The sequence below is a fragment of the Hippoglossus stenolepis genome, chromosome 22 (genome assembly GCF_022539355.2).
Source record: "Hippoglossus stenolepis isolate QCI-W04-F060 chromosome 22, HSTE1.2, whole genome shotgun sequence".
NCBI classification, from domain to species: Eukaryota; Metazoa; Chordata; class Actinopteri; order Pleuronectiformes; family Pleuronectidae; genus Hippoglossus; species Hippoglossus stenolepis.
The window spans coordinates 10209463-10232433 of NC_061504.1; the positions used below are offsets into that span (position 1 = coordinate 10209463).

The following is a 22971-nucleotide window of genomic DNA, read 5'->3' on the forward strand; positions in this document are numbered from 1 at the left end:
CCTGAGCTTTATTAGGAGGGGGGGCTCAAAGAGACAGGAGCTAAAACCAAGCTTTTGGTGAGGAGCTGCAGTAGTGAGGAAAGTGATGTGTTCTCTGAGCTTCAGAGCTTTAAACCCTTTTCAGGCAAAACCCGAATTAAAATGATGAACCTTAATATGAGCGGAATATTTCTCCCTTCAAAAACACATCTATTCCTTTGTTTCTTTTCCAGAGAAAGTATCCCAGCAGGAAACGTTCAGATCCTCCCTGATATAAGCTCATAACCCCTGCAGTAGCACCGCACAGGTTCAGCAGAACTCGTACAGAGCGCGGATCACATCGGAACAATGTTTCTCTCCTCCTGCTGGATTTACACGTCATGTCGTCTTTACTCTGACAGAATTTACCAATCCTCGGGGTGATTATCTTCAACAGACTGTGCGAAGGGGAAATGAAATAATCAAACAAAAAAACCTTGATTCATTTTTGAAGGAAGAGGGTTTGCAATCTTTCACGGGGGTTCTGGAGGGATTTGGTCTTTTGGCCGAAAATGGGGAAAGACAGACAGCCTGTGTCAGATCCTGACATCAAACAGGGGGATGTTGAAGGATGGGGGGCACCCGAGGGGGCGCTCATGGGGGACCACACACACACACACACACACACACACACACACACACACACACTCTCTCTCTGTAAGCACATGCATGCTTGACAAACCATCCTCTTGGTTACGAAATAAATCCTGATTTGTCAGCAGAGTTTCCTTTGGAGGCCAAATGCAACAGTCAATGCGAAGGCCGTCACCTTTGCATCGGTGTATGAACACAAACGTACCAACCGTCAGACATCCATCTCGCCATTAGAAAATATAGCTCATATCTTTAAAGGGTCGCAACGGGGCTGGAGCCAATCTCAGCTGGCATTGGTTGACGTACCTCTGGACGGGTCCCCAGCGTATCACAGGGCCCGACATATAGAGGAAAACAACTATTCGTGCTCACACTCACTCCTACGTGCAATTTAGATTCTCCAGCCAACCTTACCCTGATGTCTTTGGACTGTGGGAGGAACAAATGGTCAATATGCTGTTGTTTATTCTTTCTTTTCCACCTCCACTCATTATTTCATCCTCGCACACAGCGACTTCAGAGAGTGTTCAGACCTCCACTTTTTGCTCATTTTATTGCGTCGTGGATTTTATGTGTTCGTGAATTTAGATGTGGCTATAATTTTTACAATCAATCGTCCATAATAAGGAAGCGAAAACATATTTTTTTTGAATTTTCTGCAACTGTATTAAACAGAATCTGAAATCTGTAATTTACAAAAGGAGCCCGTTCTTTGTAGAAGCGTCTTTGGCAACAATTACAACCTCAAATCTTTCTTGGTGTAAGTCCCCACGAGATTTGCAGACATGGATTTTGGCAGTTTATCCCATTTTTCCTGGCGGATCCTCTCGAGCTCTGACAGATTGGATGGGAAACGTCTGTGAACGACCATCTCCAGGTCTCTACACAGATGCTCTGTGGGGCTTTGGACTGGCCATGTAGAGACCAGCCCCAGAGCCCCCCCGGTTATGTATTTATTTTTGGCTTGCGTCGTTGTTGTCTGGCTGAAAGGTGAAACATTTCCCCCCCTTCACCAAAGCATGATGCCACCACCACCGCCTTGTTGAGATGGTCGCCTTTCCAAATAGCTTTCCCATGACTACAGAGGACTTTTTGGACCTCTGTGAAAAATGTCCGTCAACAGTCGCCACCATCGTCGTCACCACCGTCGTGCCCTGTGACTCAGCTTGGCCGGACCGTGAAGTCCTGGATGTTCCAAACTCCAGTTCTCATTTATTGAGCCCACTGTGCTTCTGGGAGAAATTATCGTCCTGATCTTTGCCTCCGCACAAGTTTATTGCGAAAGTCTACAGAGAGCTCCAGTCAATTCAATTTGCCACAGGTGGACTCCAGGCTAATTCTACATGCATTTCATGGATAATTAAAGCCAAGGTGATGCAACCAGCCACATGTTCGGTGCCACAGCAAAGAGACTGGGCACGTTTCTAAATGAGGCATTTCAGCTTTTGATTTACAAATTGATTATTAAAATCTAAAGCCTCAACACCACACTGGCTAAGTCATATTTGTGCCTGTCATTTATATATTTCTCAAAAACATGAATGCATCCTATTTTAAGTAAATCCTACCATATTAAGGATAACATAAAAACTGAACATTTGATTAAATGAAGTCACTGCAGATGCCTCCAATTTAATTGATGCTGTACTTCTCATCCCGAGAGAAATCCAAAGTGTGTTGCGTTTCAAGCTGTTGCAGCTCAGATGCAATAACCTGGCATCCAGTTGCTGGCAGTGGACAGAACACTCTTGGCCTGAGGATTTTGGTGTTGAGACAAACTCGTAGCTTCAGGCAACATCCAGGCCTAAATATTGACTTAAACAATGTGGTCAACAAAGAGTCGTGAGGTGGAGCGGAGAAGTTTGGATTTTTCTTCCACATAAACTGGGGAATTATGTCGGTGTGATGTTAAAGTGTTTTTCCTCATTAAGTGTTTTCCTACTAGAAACGAAATGCACACTTTAAATGACTTTTAGTGTATGTTCTGTTATCTGAGCCAAACAGATTTCAGTAGTGCGACTTGAAACAAATGTAATCCATCTGAGAAGTTTGCCAAAGATACACCCACTGTGCTGCCTATTGAAAACAACAGAGAAGAAGCCTGACCATATCAACAAAATCCCCGTAGTAACAAGCCCAACTTATCAGAGCCTGTTAAACCCCCCCCCCCCTTCATCATATTTATTTCATGATGGCGATTTCACAACATATATCACAAAACCAATATTCACTCTTTCAACTGTTGATTCAAACCGTAAGTCATCACTTGAGTCTTGAGGTTGGCAGCTATTGACTTGCTTTTTTTTCTTGTTTGGCTGCATATTACATTCTACCAGATATCAAATATATAAATATATATTTGATATATATTTCAAATATTGCTATCACTTAAAAAACTGTTAACTAGAGGAGCACTGAGTAGAGCACACAACTTCACCAAGGACCAACAGTCGCCTTAGATTCAATCAAGTTGCACCAAACTGCACACACTCATGGATATTAGTTCCCTAAATATGTAAAAAAAAGTGATACATCAGCCCCTTTATCCAGATCAATGCCTCAATTCAATGGCTTCTCTTCTTGGCCCTTGTACCGTCCTTCCACCAAGTTTTGTGGAAATCTGTTCAGTGTAATCATGTTGACGACCGAACAAACAAAGGAGCGTGGTGAAAACCTTCTTGGAGGTGATTAGAGCAGTTTAGAATAAAACTCTACAGAGGTGTTTTCATAAAATGCAATGTTTTTTTATTTCTGTTTCTTGCGTTGATATCATTAGAATTGCAAAACAGCGTTGGGCATATGTAGTGCGTAACAGAGTATGACTGCGGGAAGCTGTTTTTATATTTCCTGCTCAGTTTCTGCAAAGATTGCATCGACTCAGCTTCGCAGAACCGCTTAACATCCATGACAGAAGAGCGGTTACATACATTTGCTCCCCATTTCCCATGCTCAACGCGTGACAAGTATTTTTCCTCCCTACATTTTGGACAGTTCCTGTGTAAGTCCTCGCCAAGTTATTTTAATTGGCTGGAACTGTGCACAGCGGGGCCACAATCATGTTAGGTAAGGGAGAGAGAAAGAGAGAGAGGGAGTGCCTCACTAGAGGGCCACCCTCACAACGCTCATCACAATGAAACCTTTACGCACGGCTCAAATTTAGTTTGACTCCAGACTGCTGGCCGAACCTCTTACAGATCCCAGAGTCAATAAGAGCAACGCTAACAAGCTGTGGCAGAGCAAACACAGACGTAACATTTTATGAAAAAGCCCGTGCACTCATCTCTTTCACAACACACACACACACAGACATAAGGCCAGTATGGATTAGATGGAGGCAGAGGAAATAGTGGCTCGTAAGTACTGTTTTGTTGAAGATAATGAGGCACTCGTGGACAACACTGATCACGCCGGGGCCCAATTAAGCTGCTCTGACATAAAGTTAAAATATTCCTGCATCAGTGCTTTTTTATTTTATTTTTTTTCTCCGACAGTTTTTCATCAGGGCTCCATGTTTGAAAAATGTTTGTGTTGGAAGAATGGAGAAGAGAAACTCGAGCATTAAACAAGCTCTGAATATGAAGCATTTTTTGAGAAAGAAAGACTTGAAGACGAATCTAAAAAACGTCACTTTTTCACGTGAATAAAAACCACTCCTCTCTGCTTTAAATCTTATATATATATATATATATATATATATATTTTTTTTAAAGAATGGGTTTCTAACTGATGTCCCTCTCAAGTGCCACGGCTGCTGGTTTGAATTGAACACTTGCTGTAAAAGGTGTAACCACCATCTAGTTGTGGCTATGAACTGATGGTTCTCAGGTTTCTTCAGTCCAAAAAGTCTTTATGTAGTTGAATAATTGCAGTGCAGTATCTTCTGCAGAAATATTCACATTAATAATTCTTTAAGTAAGAAAATCCTTTAATTATATCCCTAGAACTCTAATATATCTAATCTCCAAAGTGTCATTACCATAATAATACTTAATTGTGAGCTCGCCTTGGCTTATTGTTATTTATTAGATGCGTTCGCTTTTATGTTACCAAACAAAAACAGTGTCTTATCTCGGTATTTTCAGGGAAAGTAATCACAGAGGCTTTGAGATTGTAAAACCAGCGAGACTAAAAGCAACTCTTTCATTGTCTACATGTGTTTATTGTTAAGCAGCTTAATATTGTCGTGATCCATCAGCAGTGATGCGTCTTTAGTCCTGGAGCTTGTAAAATAACTGTTATGACACTGAGCCTCTCCAATCTGCGTTAGTTTTAAGATTTTAATCTCAAAACCGTCTTTTTATTCTCAGGATCGTCCATTTAACTAAATTCAATTTATAGAGTCAAATCACAACACAGATTATCTGAAGTCTCTTTACACATTGATATATGTAGAGGAACCCGACAGTTCCCACAGTGTGGAATAAAGTTATCGATCTTCCTTGTTCTAATTGGCTGGACAAAATCCTCAAAGCTGAAAATTAAAACAAAGAGATGAACTTTGTCATTGCAAGAAAATCCAATGATCACAGAGATTCTGTTGAAATTAATAATTTTGCTACAAAGTCTTTAAAGCCTATATTGTTGTGACCAGGCCTAAGTATACAAAATAAAAGTGTTACATGTGTGCCCCTGGCTTTCGCCCAATGTCAGCTGCCTATAGATGGTGGATGGATGGACATTTTCAAAATATATGAAATATACACTATTATGAATGTAAATCCATCTTCCTAAAGTTTAGCTCACGGTAATGATCACATAGATGAAAGTGTAATATATTTTTAAAGATTTTTTGTTCCCTCATTCAGTAAAACAGTCAAATGTATATAAGCATACATATACACAACATATTTCAATCTAGGCAATAGGAAATATTGCCCAAATGTAATGTAATTTATGTTATTACTAAAATATTCATTTGTATTGAGAAAACCAAAAACAGAAAAGTAGCAGCAATGATGCTGAGAAGCGAGCGACACTGGTTTGGTCACGACTGCTTCCATTTTTAAACAAATAAAAATAAAATCCCTTCACACTCTCATGGCTCAGGTGATTAAAATGATGAGTGGTCCCATGGTGTGAGTGGAGTGTCACACACACACACACACACACACACACCTCCAGGAGGTTTGACACTAAACGGCGGTGTGAAGTTACGTCAGGATCTTCCGGCGATCTGAAACGTTACGACGCTCGTAAAAAGAGGTCTAGTTGGGACAGGGGCCTATCAAGGACATCTAAACTCAGTATCAACGTGCACAGATGGCAGCGTGTGAAATGGCGCAGGGCAGAGATGGATAGAAGAAAAGATGACAGGGAAGATACTGAGTTCAAGAAGGCAGAATGATGAAGGAGAAGACACTTAAGAGGCAGAAGTGGTGACGACACCTGGGAAACATCCCGGAGAGAGATGCTCAGTAGTTAAGGCTGCAGTGAAGAGTGCCAACCAATCATTAAAACTGAGCGTGGGCATAAGTGGGGGAACGACTGGAGAGACGGAGAGATGCAAGATGTCTGCGGGAAGGAAGATGTCACGCTCGATGCTTTCTCACCCCTCTGTTTTACCAATCTCTCTTTTGTCTCTCGCCGTCAGCCGCACCCGGGACGTGAAGCAAAGCGGCCGGTCGTCATTTATTCCAAATGAGCGCCGGAAAAAACAAAAGGAGTGATAGGTGACATTTGGCAAGAGATCTCTGTGACTCCGCAACAACAGGGAGTTGAACACGAGTTCAGCTCGATGCAAATGAGCGTCAAGTTGGTGCTACAGTGCCCGAGTGAATGGCAGATGTTCTGCATCTATTCAGCTGCGTCTTTCCCTGGGGGTGAAGACATGTTTTCTATTGCTCGTAAAAAATAACGTGTGTGAAAGGTTTCGTAGCTAGTGCGGATTCTTGGGGAGGTTAAAGACACGTCTACGGACAAAATGGCCGACCAACAGAAATTCTTAGGAACGGCTTTGCCAATAGTTCAAGCAAGATGATCGTAAGACACAAGGAAGGAAATTCAACGAATGGCGGCAAAAAAGCGAGGCAGAGACATCAGAAGTCTCTATTTTTTAAATGCAGGTACCCACACAAACAGCCAATAGTACACAACAGTACATCTTTTTCAACGTTTTTAATTTAACCGTAGAACTGTTTTGTCCGTAGCTCTGTTGCTAGGCGACAGCTGTCAGGGTAGGACAAGCTAGTGATGTAATAAGAAGAGTTTGGTTCAGCCGATGCAGGCTATGCGTTGTTTTTAATCCCTGTGGACTTGTAAAGTGTGATGATTGTGTTCTATATTTTTGTGCTGTATTTTGTAATATATATATTATTCATTTTCATACTGATAGGAACCTACTAATCGTAAATAGGGTTAGTTCACTATTTGAGCAGTGACGTTTACATTGTTTGAAATAGACACTTCTCTTTTTGTGCATAAAGAAGTAGTAATAAATTTGACTTTAGTGTAACACAGCCACATGCAGCAAGTGACAACAGGCAACTTGGCAACACACAACAACCCCCGTGCTGTGTTGAACTTTGCGGGAGTGTTAATTTAAACATGTGTGAGCTTCCATGTTAGACAAAATCACAAGCCGAGACTGAAAGTGCTTCAGGACTTTGTTCTTCACTTCAGTCGCCTGTCCTTTGTCATCACTGCCTTTTTTTTTCCTCTTCACTTCTCCATCCCTCCTTCCCCCTCTTCCTGTCAGCCGCTGATTGTTCTGACAAATGTTTATTTCCTCGTGTGTTGTTTGCTCGCTTCCTTTTTTTTATTCCTCCGCTTGTTCATACCCCCCACCGCCCAGTACATGCCCTTTACTGTCGTTCATATTCGCACCATCTGTGTCTCTCTCTTTCTTCTCTTTCTTCCCTTTTTCCCCCTGCATCTTTCTATCCATCCCTCTCTCTGCTGTTGGCGGAGTTCGCCATGTTGCTGGTGAGAGCTCTTTGATTTCAGCAGCCTCGTATCGCCCTGTGGTACATGTGAAACAAGTTGCAATAATCACAGGAGCAGTGTAATGACTGAGCATGATTCATGTCTGGGTTCATTGAGCATGAGACGTGTGTGTGTGTGTGTGTGTGTGTGTGTGTGTGTGTGTGTGTGTGTGTGTGTGTGTGTGTGTGTGTGTGTGTGTGTGTGTGTGTGTGTGTGTGTGTGTGTGTGTGTGTGTGTGTGTGTGTTCCTTATAACCCACATACGTCCTGAGTCAAAGTACGAATGTGTGCGCACTCACACCTTTTCAGGCTGCTTTAAATGTTCATGATTTCCCTGAGTCAGTTGCCTCTGACTCAGGGACTCCAGGTTTTAGAGACAGCGATCAAACTTAATCACTGATCTCATTGTGAGCGGCAGTGACGTTATTTGGCTGTTAGGATGTAGATCCCATAAGAGTTGAGCTGTGGTGTCCACAGGATGGAGGCTTCATTCAATGCACAAAGGATAAACTCCTCATTTATACAACATGTGTTTTAACGGCTTAACTTGATGTGAACATGTCACATGTGTGGCCCCTCTACATTTACTTGTGTGAGGAAATTACATTGTATGCCGACGATAGGTCTAATTTAGTGGACTGGTTTCTGATGTGGTCCTTATGTGCTGCATTGTCATTTATGGTCCCCTCAACCCAGACAAGCCATCAAACCTACCTGCCATGATTCCGCTGTCGTATGGGTGCACTGTTGACTCTTTCTCCCGTAGACTGTGGACAACATGAATCCTCCCAAAAAGTGAAACCCAAGTGTCTTGAGCGCCCCCTGGTGGCTGCAGTAAAGGTCATAAAACCAGCCTCCTCTATTTGACTGTAGGGGACATTGACCAAACTTTAGTTTTTTTACTATTTGATGCTATTAAAATGGTGGAAATGTCATGATTGACAGCTGAGACTGATTTATTCATGTATCTGCAGCACATCGATACTGTATCTCCGCTCTGATCGCCAAGTGCACAGACTCTGGCTCCAAAAGCACAGACCCTGACCCTCTATTGTCACCCTCTTATATATATGTTTGTATATTTGAAATAGGAATATTTAGAATTTGTTCAGTCTTCTCATAACTGCTTCTTGATAATAGATGTGTAATAAGAAACAATAGCACGAGGTATGCATGTTTAATTTATAATATAACAATCATGTATAAAATATCAACATTTAACAATCATCTAATATTGGAGTTGTATGCTCAAACTTAACATCAGGACAATATAGATAAAACCCTGGTAAAATGGCCTTTGCTTTACAACGAGCTCTTTCACAAACAGTATTTCTCATACCCTGTTTCATTCTGGGTATGAGCAGAGCAAGTGTTTGCCATTATTGTGATGTAGTATGTTGTAAAAAACATGAGGACAGAGTTGTTTTCTTCCCAAATATGTGGAATATGATATAAGTTTGCACAGGAGGGAAAAGTTACTTGCGAAGTTGTTGCTATCCGTGGTTATAAATGGTCGTAATCAACACTGAAGGAAAGTGTCGGTTGAACAACGGTCGACTTAATCTTTGCACGTTAATGGAGAAATAACAAGCTGCTCAGTAGAAGAAAACTCTTCCATCAGCGCTTTTATAATCAACACAAAATAAAACGAGTCTCCATGAAATTGCAAAGAAAAACCCTCCTGGGTTATCAGCACGGCTAATTCAACTCCTGGAACCATTATTCACTGACACTGACCAGCAATTTAGCGGAGGCCTCACTTCCTTTAACCTTAGCATTTATTCTCAGGATGGAGTTTTTCTCCTCTTTCCGTTTCACCCGCCCCTTCTTCCTTTTGTCTCCCCGTATGTCAAAGGCCCATCGGCCCATCACTCTATCCCTCTCTTCCTCTGGCTGTAAACGTTTTAAACCCTGAGAGAACACATTGAGCGCAGCCATCCGTCGCCCAATCACCAACTTTGCGACTGCGACCTTTTTGGGATAATAGGACCGCTCTTCCGACTCACACGTTTTTCAGCAGTTATCAGCTGTAGCCAGTGCGGTGGAGTGTGGTTTGTGTGCGTGTGTCTCTTTGTGTACATGACTGCTGGAAGCCACAACTTTGAACCGAAGGCTAGATGTGAGGGAAGCGGCTATCTGCAAGACTCGCTGCTGTTTTGATAAGAGCAAATTCGCCGCTTAGGGGGAATCTCTCCTTTTCTCTGTTATTCTGGCTTTTTTCCCCCGGTTGGTTATTCCTTTTTTCACTCTTTTCTTCATTGATTCTCTTTCACTCGTTCCTCTGTCTCATTTTCATTCCTCTCTTTTCTGCTGAAAACATGTTTTTGTCGTCTGTTCCTTTCTGATATAGACACACTCATCCACGTGTCAAATTTGTTGGCAGGAAATATGAAAACATGGCCAATTACAAATAAATCCACGCATTTTCTCTCTCGTGATCTTCTCCCCCAACTGTAGAAGTGAGTCCAGTGTTGGTGCGTTGTGTCGGTTGTGTGCATGTTTGTGTTGTACCGTGTGTCTGAGCTGGAAGTCAGCAGATGGGACTGGCGTGTAAACTGCTATCAGAGCCTGTAGGGAAGCTCCAGGCAGAGCTCTCTACGCGTCCCACTCTGTGATGCTGCCACTGGATTGTCCTCCCTTAAATAAATGACTGTGTGTTATCTTCCATTTTGAGTCTATTGTTAGTGTGTCCTCATATGTGCATTTAAATTCAAGGTCTACATTTAGTGAATACAACACGCTAACAGTACGTACTGGAGCATGCGTGTGCCCACATGCTCCCCTTTACCTTCGGCTGCTGTCTGTGTGATTCACTCACACCTTCAGGCAGGTGTGTGCTTTAGTCTTCCTCTATATCTGTATATGGACCAATGTGAGCTTGAGACTGAGGACATATGAGGATATATGAGGACACACTTTGTCTTCTTTAAGCTGTGTTTTAGGGCTTAGACTTAGAATATTGTGATTACACTTTATTGGTCCAATGCTGGGGAGACTCACTTGTCACAGCAGCTCAAAATGGAGAAGACAAGTGAACACGAGAAAGTATGAAATAGAATATACAATCAAATAAGATAAAAGTATTTGTAGTAGTAGTGGTATGAAAAATACAATTAAGTTAGTCACAGTACTCAAAAGTACACAAATATAAATGTGTATTTTAGTTTTAACCACCACACACAGTCATGATAGACAGTTTTCATGTATTTAAAGTAACAGCTTATTTAATTAACTGAAGTAGCTTCCTAATCATCTCTATAAACAGGTTGTGCATGTGGATGGTCTGTAGGTGAGGGACAAGTTGTTGGGCCCAGACTTTGATTAATCTCCATTCAGATGCAGATAGCTTTTAATAGAGATGAGCTCAAGTGTTGCTTTTTTTTAATGGAAGTATTCATATAAACAGAGTTAACTTTTCTATTATTTATTCTGAATGAAAGCAGGCTGCAGCCCGGGTGTGATCCCCTGTGCGAGGTGTGCAGCCTCCGCAGGGTTAACGGTGCAGTTGCTTTAGTTTCTCTCTGTTCTGCTGTCTGCTTCTTGTCAGGCTGCACTTACCAACACCGCCTCAATCAATGTCCGCAGTTTGTGACAGCACAGACTTGACCGCTGTCTGTGTTTCCCCTCCTCTTCCTCACTTGATTAGTGTCACCGCATGTCATCGGCCTCGTCTCTTGTCCTCACTTCTCCCCACATCCCATAACATGTCCTCCCTCCCCTCCCTTCCTCCACTTTGCATGTTTCTCTGTTATTTTCCCTTCCATTTTTATCCCGCTACACCCCCCTCCTCCGTCGACAGCGCTCGCCTGATGAGCCCTGTGTCTTGAGAGCTTGTCATCTGTGTCAGGGGTGTGGGTGAAGCCTGTCATTACAGCTGTCCGTGTGGGTGTAGCTGCTTGATTTCCTTATAGATATCGTCCAACTTACTTTACAGAACCAAAGAGATCTAGTAAAGTAATTTAGTGCCATGTACGTAACAATGTTGACTGTTTGCCGACAGTAAATGTCAATGTTTGTCAGTGATCTTACCGAGTCCACTATCCAGACCAGCATCTGTGCGTCTGTTAGAGTTTTTGGGGGAAACTCTGGTCCACCAACAGCTCAGTCGCTAAAAAAAACAATGTTCCTATTCCTGTGGGGTCTCATGTCGGCCAAGCCTCGTCGACTAGACTCTCGAATGTCCGCACAAACATGTCTGAAAGTCAATTTAGTGCAATTTCTGTCACCATCAACCCTCCCGACGCAATAAACCACACCCATATGGTATTTCATCCTGCCAAAAAAGAATGACTCCATATTGTTAGACAAAGAGGATGTGCTCCGCGGCACACGGGCAATTAAGCAACTTTTATCGGCTCCATTGTTTCATATGCCGTTTGAGCTACCTGTCGCCGTGCCGCTGTCACCGCGCAAAGTTTCCACTAATTTTGCTCTTGTTAGACCGTCCTTTACTTCCTCTCTTCCCCCCCACTCCCCATCTGTCCTCCTCCCCTCTCCCTCATCAGGCATATCTGCAGTCGGACGATTACAAAGACTATGTGTGACAACTTGAAATGTGATAAATGACTCTCTCTCTCTCTCTCTCTTCTGTGTGTGTGTGTCCCTCTCTCTCTTTTTCTCACTCTAGATGTATATCCAAACCACCACGCTGACGATCTCTCTCAGCCTGTCTGCCTCCGTGTCTCTGGGGATGCTCTACATGCCCAAGGTCTACGTCATCCTCTTCCACCCCGAGCAGAACGTACCCAAACGGAAACGCAGCTTCAAGGTGAGGAGGACCTGAGGAAACACGCCGAGTTATTCACGGGTTATTATTTCTATGGGTTTTGAGTTGATATGTTGGCTCATGTGAAGTGTGATTTATATGAATAAAATGAGGATCATTAACACACACTGTGAAAACACATCAACCCATTAAGACCGCATGCAAAATATGTGCGTTTGTACCTTTTTAAGACCGGGTGCAACATGTGTGTGTTTACATGTTTAAGACCTGGTGTGACGTCTGCGTGCATGTCCCTGTAGAGCTTGATGAGACGTGTGTGTCTCATCAATGATGTCATCGTTTTAAAGATTTGCAGAAATACTCCCAGGAAAGGCGTTTATCAGCCCTGCAGATTGTTTTTAAAGTAGCGTTTCACACAACAACTGATGTTCTAAGCGAGGTGAGCAATACTGAGGCAGATTCCAGCAGTTTTTTTATTGATGAAAACAAAGATTCAGACCAGGAGACCTTTTGAGGATGAGGAAGAACGGTTTTGTTTGCTGCGAGGCGGCCGGCTTTGTTTTGTTTTTTTAAATGTTTCATACCTCAAGGAAACAGCAACGACTGAGAAATTAAAGCAATTCTGTCGGCTCTTCAGAAAACACTTTGGGTGTCAGGTCATTTTCAAACAACACAACAGGTCATAGGGGGCGTTTTCACTCACCGGCTTAGCTCTTAAAGGAATAGTTCACCCGGAAATGAAAATTCACTCATCTACTCACACCTATGCCCCCTAAGTTAAACTGAGAAGGAAGCCAGTGCATTAGTAGATCCATAGCACATTGATAATCCTTATTTACATTTTTTTATTAATTTATTATAATTAATATACACATATACAGGCGATTGTGACAGCTGCCGCCATGTCGGGAAAACTGGGCCAGAAGGGAGGAGACCGGCCCAACGGAGAGGTGAAGACCGAACTGTGTGAGAGCATGGAGACCAACAGTGAGTAAGAGAACACCAAAGTTTTATACCTATACATATAATAAACTAATAAAACTAATACTAAAATCAGATATATAACTGTAATCTATACTCTGGAATAACCCCTAACTAGCTTTTAACTGCGTAACAAAGTCTTTACATAATAGAGACAATTTTATTTCCCTATACCTCAGATTGCAGATATATGCAGATATAAAAAGCATATAACACAAACACTATAATTCACATACATGAGAGACCCCAGGTAAGAGACGATCAAAGTAGAATACCACTCAGCAGAAAACATTTTTATTTTATTTGGATCAGTCCCCTTAATATGCCTGATTTTTTTATTTGTTTCAACAAGATGAATCATTTTCGGAGAAATCAAGTAAAATATTGAAACATCTTGCATTGTTAGAGAAAATGAAAAATTGTTAAAATGGAGTGGGTTCTTCCCCGACCCGTACGACATCCTTCCACCGAGTTTAATGGAAGTCTGTCCTGTAGTTGAGGCAGAATGTTGCTAAATAACAACGCAGAAGAAAACATAACCACCTTGGTAGAGATACAAAATCAAATTCCTGGCATGTGTGTATTTTAATTTCAATTTTAACTGCTTGTGGAACGGCACAGAAGCTTGCATACTAACAAACAAACATTTCCCTCGTGTACATTTACGTTTAGATGTACACTACCTTTTACATATTGCTATCGATTTCATTTTGCAGCTCCATCAAAATTTGAAATTAACTTCACGCCTGCCTTTTGTATGTTTGTGTGTCTGTGTGTGTGTGTGTGTTTTCTCTGAGCTCTGACAGTGAAGCACTGTTACATCCACTTCAAAGCTCTGTTTTGTGTTGCGCTGCTTCTCCTGTGTCAGCAGTCTGCAGATGAAACGGCTGCGGTGTGACACACGCTGCTGTGTCAGATTGCATGTGCACGTCACCGTGTGTGTGTGTGTGTAGTACGCATGCTTTTTTTGTGAGCCTCCATCGATCTGCTTTAATCCAGTCCTTTGCTGTTCATGTGTCGATTTCTCTCACGACTTGTGTTCACGTCTGTAATCAAATGAGCAAATAATGATCCACGTGTGTGTCTGTGCAGTCTGTGGATGCCGGGGGTGTATGAATGGTTTCAGACCGGCGAAGGCAAACTGTGCTTTTCTGTCAGCACTTTATTATGATCAGTGAAGACATGAGGTCGCAGTTCGCTCATTGAGTAGTTAAACTGCTTAGTCATCCCTTTACATAATTCACTTTTCCCGAAGTTTGCAAATTAGCCAGCTCCTCGCGATCCAGGCAACAGTTAATTAACACAACAGCGACGGGCAGAATGCGAGGGTGAGTGTCTCCACTTTTTCTTCCATCGCCTGACATTTTGCTGAAGAGCGCTTTTCAGAAAATATCAATGAAAAGCATTTTGCAAGTCCCAAATAAACGGGGAAGAAAAGACTTCTGTTTTCATCAAGGCCCTTTTTTTCTCCAGCGCTGTGATGGAGGAACAGAGGTGGAATAGAGAAAATAAAAGTGTTTGTGTGAAAGCGTCAATGTATAACAAAGGCGCAGTTAGAGGCTCGCGGTCGCCATGAAAACATTGACATTTACCATGGAATGCTTGAGGGGACGCGGGACATAATGGGTTTGACGAAAAAGCCCCAACTACTCAGGTAGACTGTGGATGTGACACCGTTACGTGAGCGTCTGTCGCAAAATCTGCTCCCGACTGCTTCCTGATCGCTTTCTTTCCCTCTCTTTTCCTCCTCAATCCATCCAATCTGTCTCTTTTCTTTCTTTTTCACCTCCCTCCCTCCTCTAAAACGTCCCCACTCCCCCTCCCATCGTCACTCAGCTTCATCAACTAAGACGACATACGTCAGTTACAGCAATCATGCCATCTGAAGGGACCACGGACGCCGGAGAAGGGGATTGGACAGGAGAAAAGGGGGCGTGACTTGGGGCAGGGCCGAGCGAAAGAAGACGTCACCGTTCAAAAGCCTGTTGGCTGGAAAACTGGCGGGAAAAGGCAGAGCGCCCAATGGAATTCAAGCATGAGACATTTTGTATTGTTCCGCATCAAACCACAGAGGGTTGGGACCACATAAACAGCCAGTCAGTGTGCCTGCTTCCCCGCTGCTCACAGCTCATTGGTCCTACCATGAACTTACCTGTTTAAAAAAAGAAAAAAAAGAAAAAAGAGGGTATGACAAAGGTGACCAACCACAGGACGCTGTGGTGGACAGAGTCACTATTAAAACTTACAAAAGATATAAAAAAAAAAAAAATACACATAAAATTGAAAATATAAAGAAAAAACTCCGAAACCATGTACACATTATATCTAAAAAGGACAAAGGTGGGGCCGGGAAAGAGATTTAAACAGATTACATTTTAAAAAGATATTTAAAAAGAGAAATGTAAGAGAAAAATCTATGAGACTCAAACATGTTTGTTGTTATTCTCTACTTGTAAGTATTTTTGTGGTCGTGACGATTTTTTCATTCTTGTCTCACCGTTGTCTGATGGATCGCCCTTGCATAATGAGATGAGTGTGTTTCCTCCTGCTGTCTTGGCTAACCAGGTCGTAGCCTTGGGTCGTGAACCTGTAAAATGCCATGGTTGAAGCATGCCAGTTTTTTATACAAAAATGAAGATTTATTTATAATAAAGGAATGTTTTGCAAATGTGTAGATTGGTGGTGGTGCTTTTGAGAAGTGCGGGTGACCAAGGATTCCCTGATTTCTGCATAAATGGATGGATTTATGTTTTTTTTCCAGTCATGTTGCAACATTTTATATGACGCATAAAACATTTAGACCTATTTAGCAAATCCCATGGTCGCAGAAAACATCTATTTCCAAGAAGATTTCTTTGCACAGTTTGTCCTATTTATTAATTTATGCCCATGAAATGCTCTTAAGTCTCCTCTGCCCTCGTCTGCAACTCCCTCTTAACCCCAAAAGTATAAACGTTGATGGGAAAGAAAGAAAAAAACCTGCTGGGAAGGAGAGAGTGAGCGTGAATGAGGGCGAAAAAGACAGGTATTGGACAAGTGGACAGAACTCCCCTCTCTGTGCACCGACAACAATCCGGCAGATGTCCAACCTTCAAAAATACATGAGAGCTAAGAAAGAAACAGTCAACTGCATCAGTGAACCTGTTCTTGTTGGAGAGGAACGATCAATAACGCTGAAGGCAAAGTGAAATGACAAATCACATCATTTAGAGGAGGGCGGCGTGCCCCCGACACTCAGGCGTCAGATGGAAGCTTGTAAAATCCGAGCGAGTCCGTTCTTGCGAATGTGTGCTCTCTGACTTTTCTCTCCGTGTTTGCGCTCTCTTCTGGATGCCATAAAAACGTTACCTCGATGACAAGGTTGATGTGTGATATAATCCCTGTAGAAAACGGCTTTTCTTTCCATAAGCATAAAAATCACAGGTACAATTTCTGCGGCTGCCATCGCATGTTCTCTCAGCCGTGAAATCTCCTCGAGGGGAAACACTGAAATCCGAGCCACTTATTTACTGGAAGCTGGAGGAAAGATTAAAATGTGTTTCATGACCCAAAGCTCCATGGGACTATTTCCTGAGCCAAAAGTGAACTGTCCTGTGTGTAGACATGATGACTGAGGACTTGTGCCTTACTGTGTAGTACATGTAGACCTACTGTTGTGTTTGTTGCAGTAATGCAGAATTCTATCTTTGTCTCATTGGTAAAAATGGAGCAAGGGAGACTCAGACGTCGGCTTTGTAACATGCCCACAATGACAATCCTGAAATGCTGATGTCTTTTTTTAAAAGTGTTTATCATGTTAGTGCGGTGTGGTGACATGCTAACATTTATGAATTAGCACAAAGTAAAGCTAAACACAAAGATTTAGACTGAAGAATTGTGCCAGATTTAAAAGAACTGACCTTGTGATGACTCTTCATTAAACGTTACCCAAAGTCATTAGAGTTTATCCGCAGGGGAGCATGACTTTCAAATCATACTCGATAAATGATGAGGAAAAGTCGCAGGAAGTCCAAAGCCATGAGCATTCCGTCAGGGTTCATCCTCTGCAGACCCCACATGTCAGTACAAATCTCCAAGGGGATCTATTCAATAGTTTGAGAAATTTCAGTCAAATAAACAAATGAGCTGGAGGAAAAGCCAGAGAATCATCAACGTCATTAGAAAGGCATTAGGGTTCCATTAGTATTCCATTAGGATTCCACCGGGGTTCATCCTCTGCAGACCACAAATGTCAATGCATCCAGTAGTTATTGGGATATTTCTTTACAGGCTCCCTTAGATCAATGTTGCTGTCATGTTTTAAACACATGATGCATTTCTGATACATCCTGAATTGATTTCTCTCATCTTCTGCGATTGATTAAAGACATCATCATCTGAGCCAGACGTCAATAACGCCAATTTTCTGTCTCGCGGCTGAGTCGTGTCAATAAAGCTCTTAACCGTCAAACACAGGTAATGAAACGGAGAACTGTCCAGGGATCCGTGGCTGTGACCTGTAACACAAATTTGTCATCGCATGTAAATGTGCTGGGGAAAAGTCCCCCCCGGTGCTTCTTGAAGGAAAGCAGATGGCGGACGTTTTGACCTTGTTGTCGAGCGGTGCAGCTGGTCCGTGTACGGGACGTGTTGGGTTTGATTAATTAGCAGCGGATCAGACTGACAGTGACGGAGCGCAGGTGTGGACGGCCGACACTCAGCCCACACTGACCCGCTTTACTTCATCTTATTTTACCTCTCAAGATGGTTTAAGTTTGTGAAAGTAAGAAGCATACAAATAGTTCAATTTGATAATAAAACAAAAAACTTTTTTGCATTTAAATTCACAAATTAAACCCTATTAGAAAAGAGGTTTATGTATATAGTGAAATAAATTGCCTGATGTATCGGCTTTTATTTTATTCTCTCAAAAGACGTTTTAAGTTTGTAACAATTAGACACATAAAAAAAAACTACTCAACAATTCATGACAGTTTGATAATGAAACAAACTGCTTTTGCATTTAAATGCACAAATTGAACCCAATACTCATTGTAATTTATGCATACAAAAATAAGATGCAAATACTTATAAACAATTCATGATCATTTGATAACCATCTATCTATGCTATATTTAAAATTGATTTTCACAAATTGAATAATAAAACAATATTACAGTGAATCAGACACGTTTTAATTACTGATCCAGTCTATATTGTGGAACGCAGGGGAGATGAAGTCTGGCCTTTTCATGCATTGACCTTAGCTCTGAATTATGGGATATCTGAAGGTGACCTGATCAGGCATCGTTTCCAGTGGGACCTTGTTAGGTAAAAAGTCCCCTAATGACCTTTCCCAATTAGAGAAAGCAGTTCCCTCACTGCACGAGCTGTAGCGCTGCACATACGGGTTTAACAGCTCAGAGGAAGAAACTGGTTCTTGTGGTTTTTCCTCACATAAAAAAAATAATAAAATGATTTCTTCCATCCCCATGTTTGGTTTTGTTAGTGTTTTTGACACCGCACTCTGGGCAGTGCACGACACGCTTTCCACCAGAGGCAATAATCCATGTCATCTCCAGCCCACTAATTCAATTACCAATCTCAGACCGCTGCTCGTGTGACCAGTGAAACAGAAAACTGTGGGCGGCTAGAGAAAACTGCTCTCTTTACAAAATCCCACTTCTTCCCACTTGAAGTAAAACTGTTAAAGTGTGTTTGTGTTGGAAGAGAAGAAGAAAAAAAAAAGCAGATGGTCCACCACTATGTGTCTGTGAGCGCAGAGAATTGAGACTTTGAAGCAACGGGGCTGATCTGGATCATATCATTAAACATCTCGGAATCATTACTAATATACCTGACAGATAAACTTTAAATTAATAAACTTCACTCGAGTATAGAATTTGAGAAATGTATAAAATGTTATGCCGGCAGTTTAATAAAGGGTCATTTTTCTTGTACAATACTAAGTTTGCAACACTAAAGCAAACCTTTTGGTTATGGAAGAGGTTAGATGAAGCTAGGGGGCGATATCAGTATTTCCGCTAATACGTAATTAAATTATTCCTCAGATGTTATTTTCAAACCCTAATGACAGATACATGTAACTGAGGCTTGATGTTTTTTGAGGCTTTGTGATAAATAACTATAAATGAAAAGTAAACACAATTAAAACCAATTATATAGAACTCAAATTCAGAAATTAAACGTTTTTCATTATTGTTAACATTGAGGACTGGCACGAGGACCCTATGCAGGGTTGTAGGTCTCTCGTAGTTTTTCAATTTCTCTTGGCTTTTGTTCTTCGTCACATTTTACATAAATATTTCATGACAGTGTTGATCCAGGAAAAAACCAAACAATATACACCTTGACTTTATTTTTGCAACACGACAGTACAAACCCTTGGTCCTCAACATGAACTGTAGCTTTAAACCCAAACTGAGTCTCCTCTCTCCTCAGACACTCTATAATAGAAAAGAATTGCTCTATGCAGATTTACTCTATAAGTGTCTTCCATATACCTTCAGCAGATAAGCATGTAATCTGGAGTTTAGAGGAAGATTGTTTTTGTATTGAATTTATTCATTTATTCAAATCTAATTTTTTACCTGATTTGGCCCGAGTGGAGGCATTTTTCATTTTAATTTAATTTTCTTTCGTTTTCTTCTTTATCTCATCAATAACGAGATTTACTGGCCCTGGAAAGTGGAAAAATACTTTTTTTTTTTAAGAGTCTTATTTTTTATAATTTTATTATTTCTACTTTAGTATTGTATATTAAAGTTTAACACAACACTGCAAACATGTCTGTTCTACACACACACAAACACACACACCTCTCTGTTATAACCCAAAAAAGCAGTTTCAAAATGTGACCTCAAATGTTGTCCTTACAGTGCGTCACTATGGTTTTTTTGTGCATTCAGGTCCCCACTACGATACAAGCACACAAACTTACCTCCATAAACACAGAAGTATTTGCACATATAACATCACATGTCAGTTTATGGGAGCTTCAAGACGCCGTGTATTCAGAAACGTTGGCACAGAAAACACACACAATCTAAATTAAATAGAGAATAATGGAAATGCATTGCTCTCCTTGTTTGTAGTGACGACAGTGACAATCAGTGACATACACTTCTACCTGTCACCCATTATATTGTCGGTGTCATGTCTTTTCACAGTGCCCAATTTTTACAGGTACTCTTTTGGGAAGTGTAAATGCAATAACAGCCCTGTGGCACTGTGTGCGTGCGTGCGTGCGTGCGTGCGCACGCTCACATCCACCCAGTGCTATTTGGGAGAATGCACACACAGTTGTGTCCGTCAGTCCTCCGCTCGTGTGTGTGAGTGCGTGCGTGTGTAAACCCCCCCGGTGAGGAGACGAGACACCTGGGAGAGACGCCAACGACAGAAAATGTCTCACCTGTCAATCAAGCGCTCCCCACACTGTCATGCTGAGGAGGAGGAGGAGGAGGAACGCTTCCATCCTCATAATGAGGAAGGCCTCTGTTGGGGAGTTGAGTGTTTAAGGAACGGAACAGTGGTTTGAGAGGGAAAACAAAGAGAGAGAAAGTGTGAGAAACAGCCTGTTCCTCTGTTTTTCGAGTTTTCTCAGGCAGCGTGTGAAACCTCCCAGCCGAGACTTTATCGTAATTAGCTCTGTCAGATGGCCTGTGCCAGGGGAAGCTATTACCTTAAATAGACTCACCAGTGATACGGATCCTGCTTCTTACAGATGTTTGCATGCCTGTTGAAGACACAGCTGGCTGGCGCCGGTGCGGGCACTTTTCCCAGTTCCGTGCGTCTGATTACTGATGCAGAATTAAAATAGATAAATTGGGAGGTCTCAGTGAAACCAACTGTAAAGTAATACCTCAGAAACTTCTGGTGTAATCAATGAGTTCTTTGAGGATTTAGCTGTAAATACAATTTTCTGTTTCCAATTCGATCCTATTCAATCTTTTAGATTTAACACTGATTACTCCTGCGTCTCATGGATTTTTAACTCCTGTTAATTCCACTAAATTGTTGTTGATTCCCGCGCGTGTTTGAAAAAAAAACTCTACAATGCAAGTTTTGTTGTTTGTCATCGTTCTGACTTCTTTGTGGGTTTGAATGAGAAAAGCTGAGGTGAATTGCTGTGGTTGGTGACTAAGTGTTTGTGGATTCTGTCCCTAAAGAAGCATGTATACGTCGTACCATTCTGTGGGATATGGACATGTGCAATGAAAACAGGATGATTCAGGTGTACCAGCTTTGAAACCTGACTCACAGGATGTGAATCACATCCAGCTGCCAACACTGTTTTTTATTTTCTTCTTCTCCCTCACAGAGGAAGCGTCATGCCCGGGTTAAGCTGTTACCTTTATCTCCACATTTCAGCCAAATCAAATTTTAAAAAACTTAACTTTCCAGTAGTTTTCGAGATGCTTTTCGACTGTGTCATGACGGGTTCAAAAACCACGACAAAGTAACATGAGGTGGCACGAGGAATTATCGCAGAAACCTGAACGTTTCCTCTTTGAAAGCCAAAAATACACGAGGAGTGACTCCCGTCGTGTTGGATGGTGAAATGCAAAACAAAGCAGCGAGCATGTGAAGCATCAGGGAATCGCTCTCGCTCTCTCTCACTCTCGCTCGCTCTCTCACCTTGCCGAACTGAGTGAGCTCTTATACCAGGCCCTGGTGTTCTCACCTGCTGGGAATCTGCAACAAAAAGACACGCAACCGTCTCTTCCCAGGTCCAGATGTTTTGACATATCCACGGTTCAGTTAATACAACTTCTTTGTACAGTTGTGGCGCCCACCTTCCTGTTCCCCTTTGCCCTTTGCTCTTTGCTCTCTGCTCTCCTCCTCGATCTCTTCTCTCCTCACAGGTGTTGTGGATCTGCTCGGTGTGGCCCTGCCCCTGTATTTAAGGTAGGGTGGAGGCTCAGTCTCTCCCAGCACCAGCAGCAGCCTGTTCAGTAATGTGGTTTCTGTTTCTTTTGTTTCTTTCTGTTTCAGGCTGGAGCTCTGGCAGTCTAGACTAGGGCTTTATTTCTAGTTTAGGTCTTCAAAGTTCGAGGTCCTGTGGGCTGGCCCAGACTTCCTCATCCTTTTGTTACCTCCAGACTCCCATAGCTTTGGTAACATCTTGGTAGTTACTTTCTTTTCTTTTTGCAAACAAACTTTGTCTGAACTCTGTACTTGGTTGGCGTCCTCATTTTATGTTGTGACTACAAGGTTGAGCCAGATTTTCAGTTTTTGGCCGTAACAGTGTGCAACAGGTTTTTATCTTTCACAATTTAACTGTAGCAGTGGAGTATCTATGCATCTAAATACAATTTTATTAAGTCTTCCATCTGCTAACAGGTTAGGAAAACTCTTTTTAAGGGGTGCTTCATGAATGAAGAAAACAAAAAGGGTTATTTACATGGAGAAATTTAGACCAAATGTTCCTGCTCTCCGACATTTGTCACATGTGACAGTTATATATATTTATGGCTTCATCCTTGGTACAAACACCACAATGACATGTTGTTTGTGCTCCCACTCAAAAATCCTTCCAACCAGTGGTGCGCTATCTTCCCAATACAGCTAAAGGCTCCATGTAACTATAAAACGGAGCAGGAGATAATCCTAGAATACCATGTCCTTCTCTTCTGGAATCATAGCAAGACATCTGTTGCTGAGGGGCAGAGAAGCTACAGGGATCTGAGGTCAGATGTTGATATTGAGGTGCGAGGGTGACAGGTCTGCGGC

General features: G+C 42.0%; 1 protein-coding gene across 4 annotated transcripts in view; it reads left to right on the forward strand.

Moving 5' to 3' along the window:
• The window catches only part of grm8a (glutamate receptor, metabotropic 8a), a 217185-nt gene extending 201278 nt beyond the window's left edge, over positions 1–15907 (forward strand). For 3 of the 4 annotated variants that reach the window (XM_035148145.2, XM_035148147.2, XM_035148150.2), the window contains 3 exons: positions 12160–12300; positions 13140–13245; positions 15076–15907. In XM_035148145.2, coding sequence (XP_035004036.1) covers positions 12160–12300; positions 13140–13245; positions 15076–15125 — 297 coding nt within the window. In that variant the 3' untranslated portion in view covers positions 15126–15907. Of the gene's footprint in view, positions 1–12159; positions 12301–13139; positions 13250–15075 lie in introns of all 4 variants that reach the window. The other variant, XM_035148149.2, reaches the window with a different exon arrangement.
• Positions 15908–22971: the final 7064 nt, after the last annotated feature.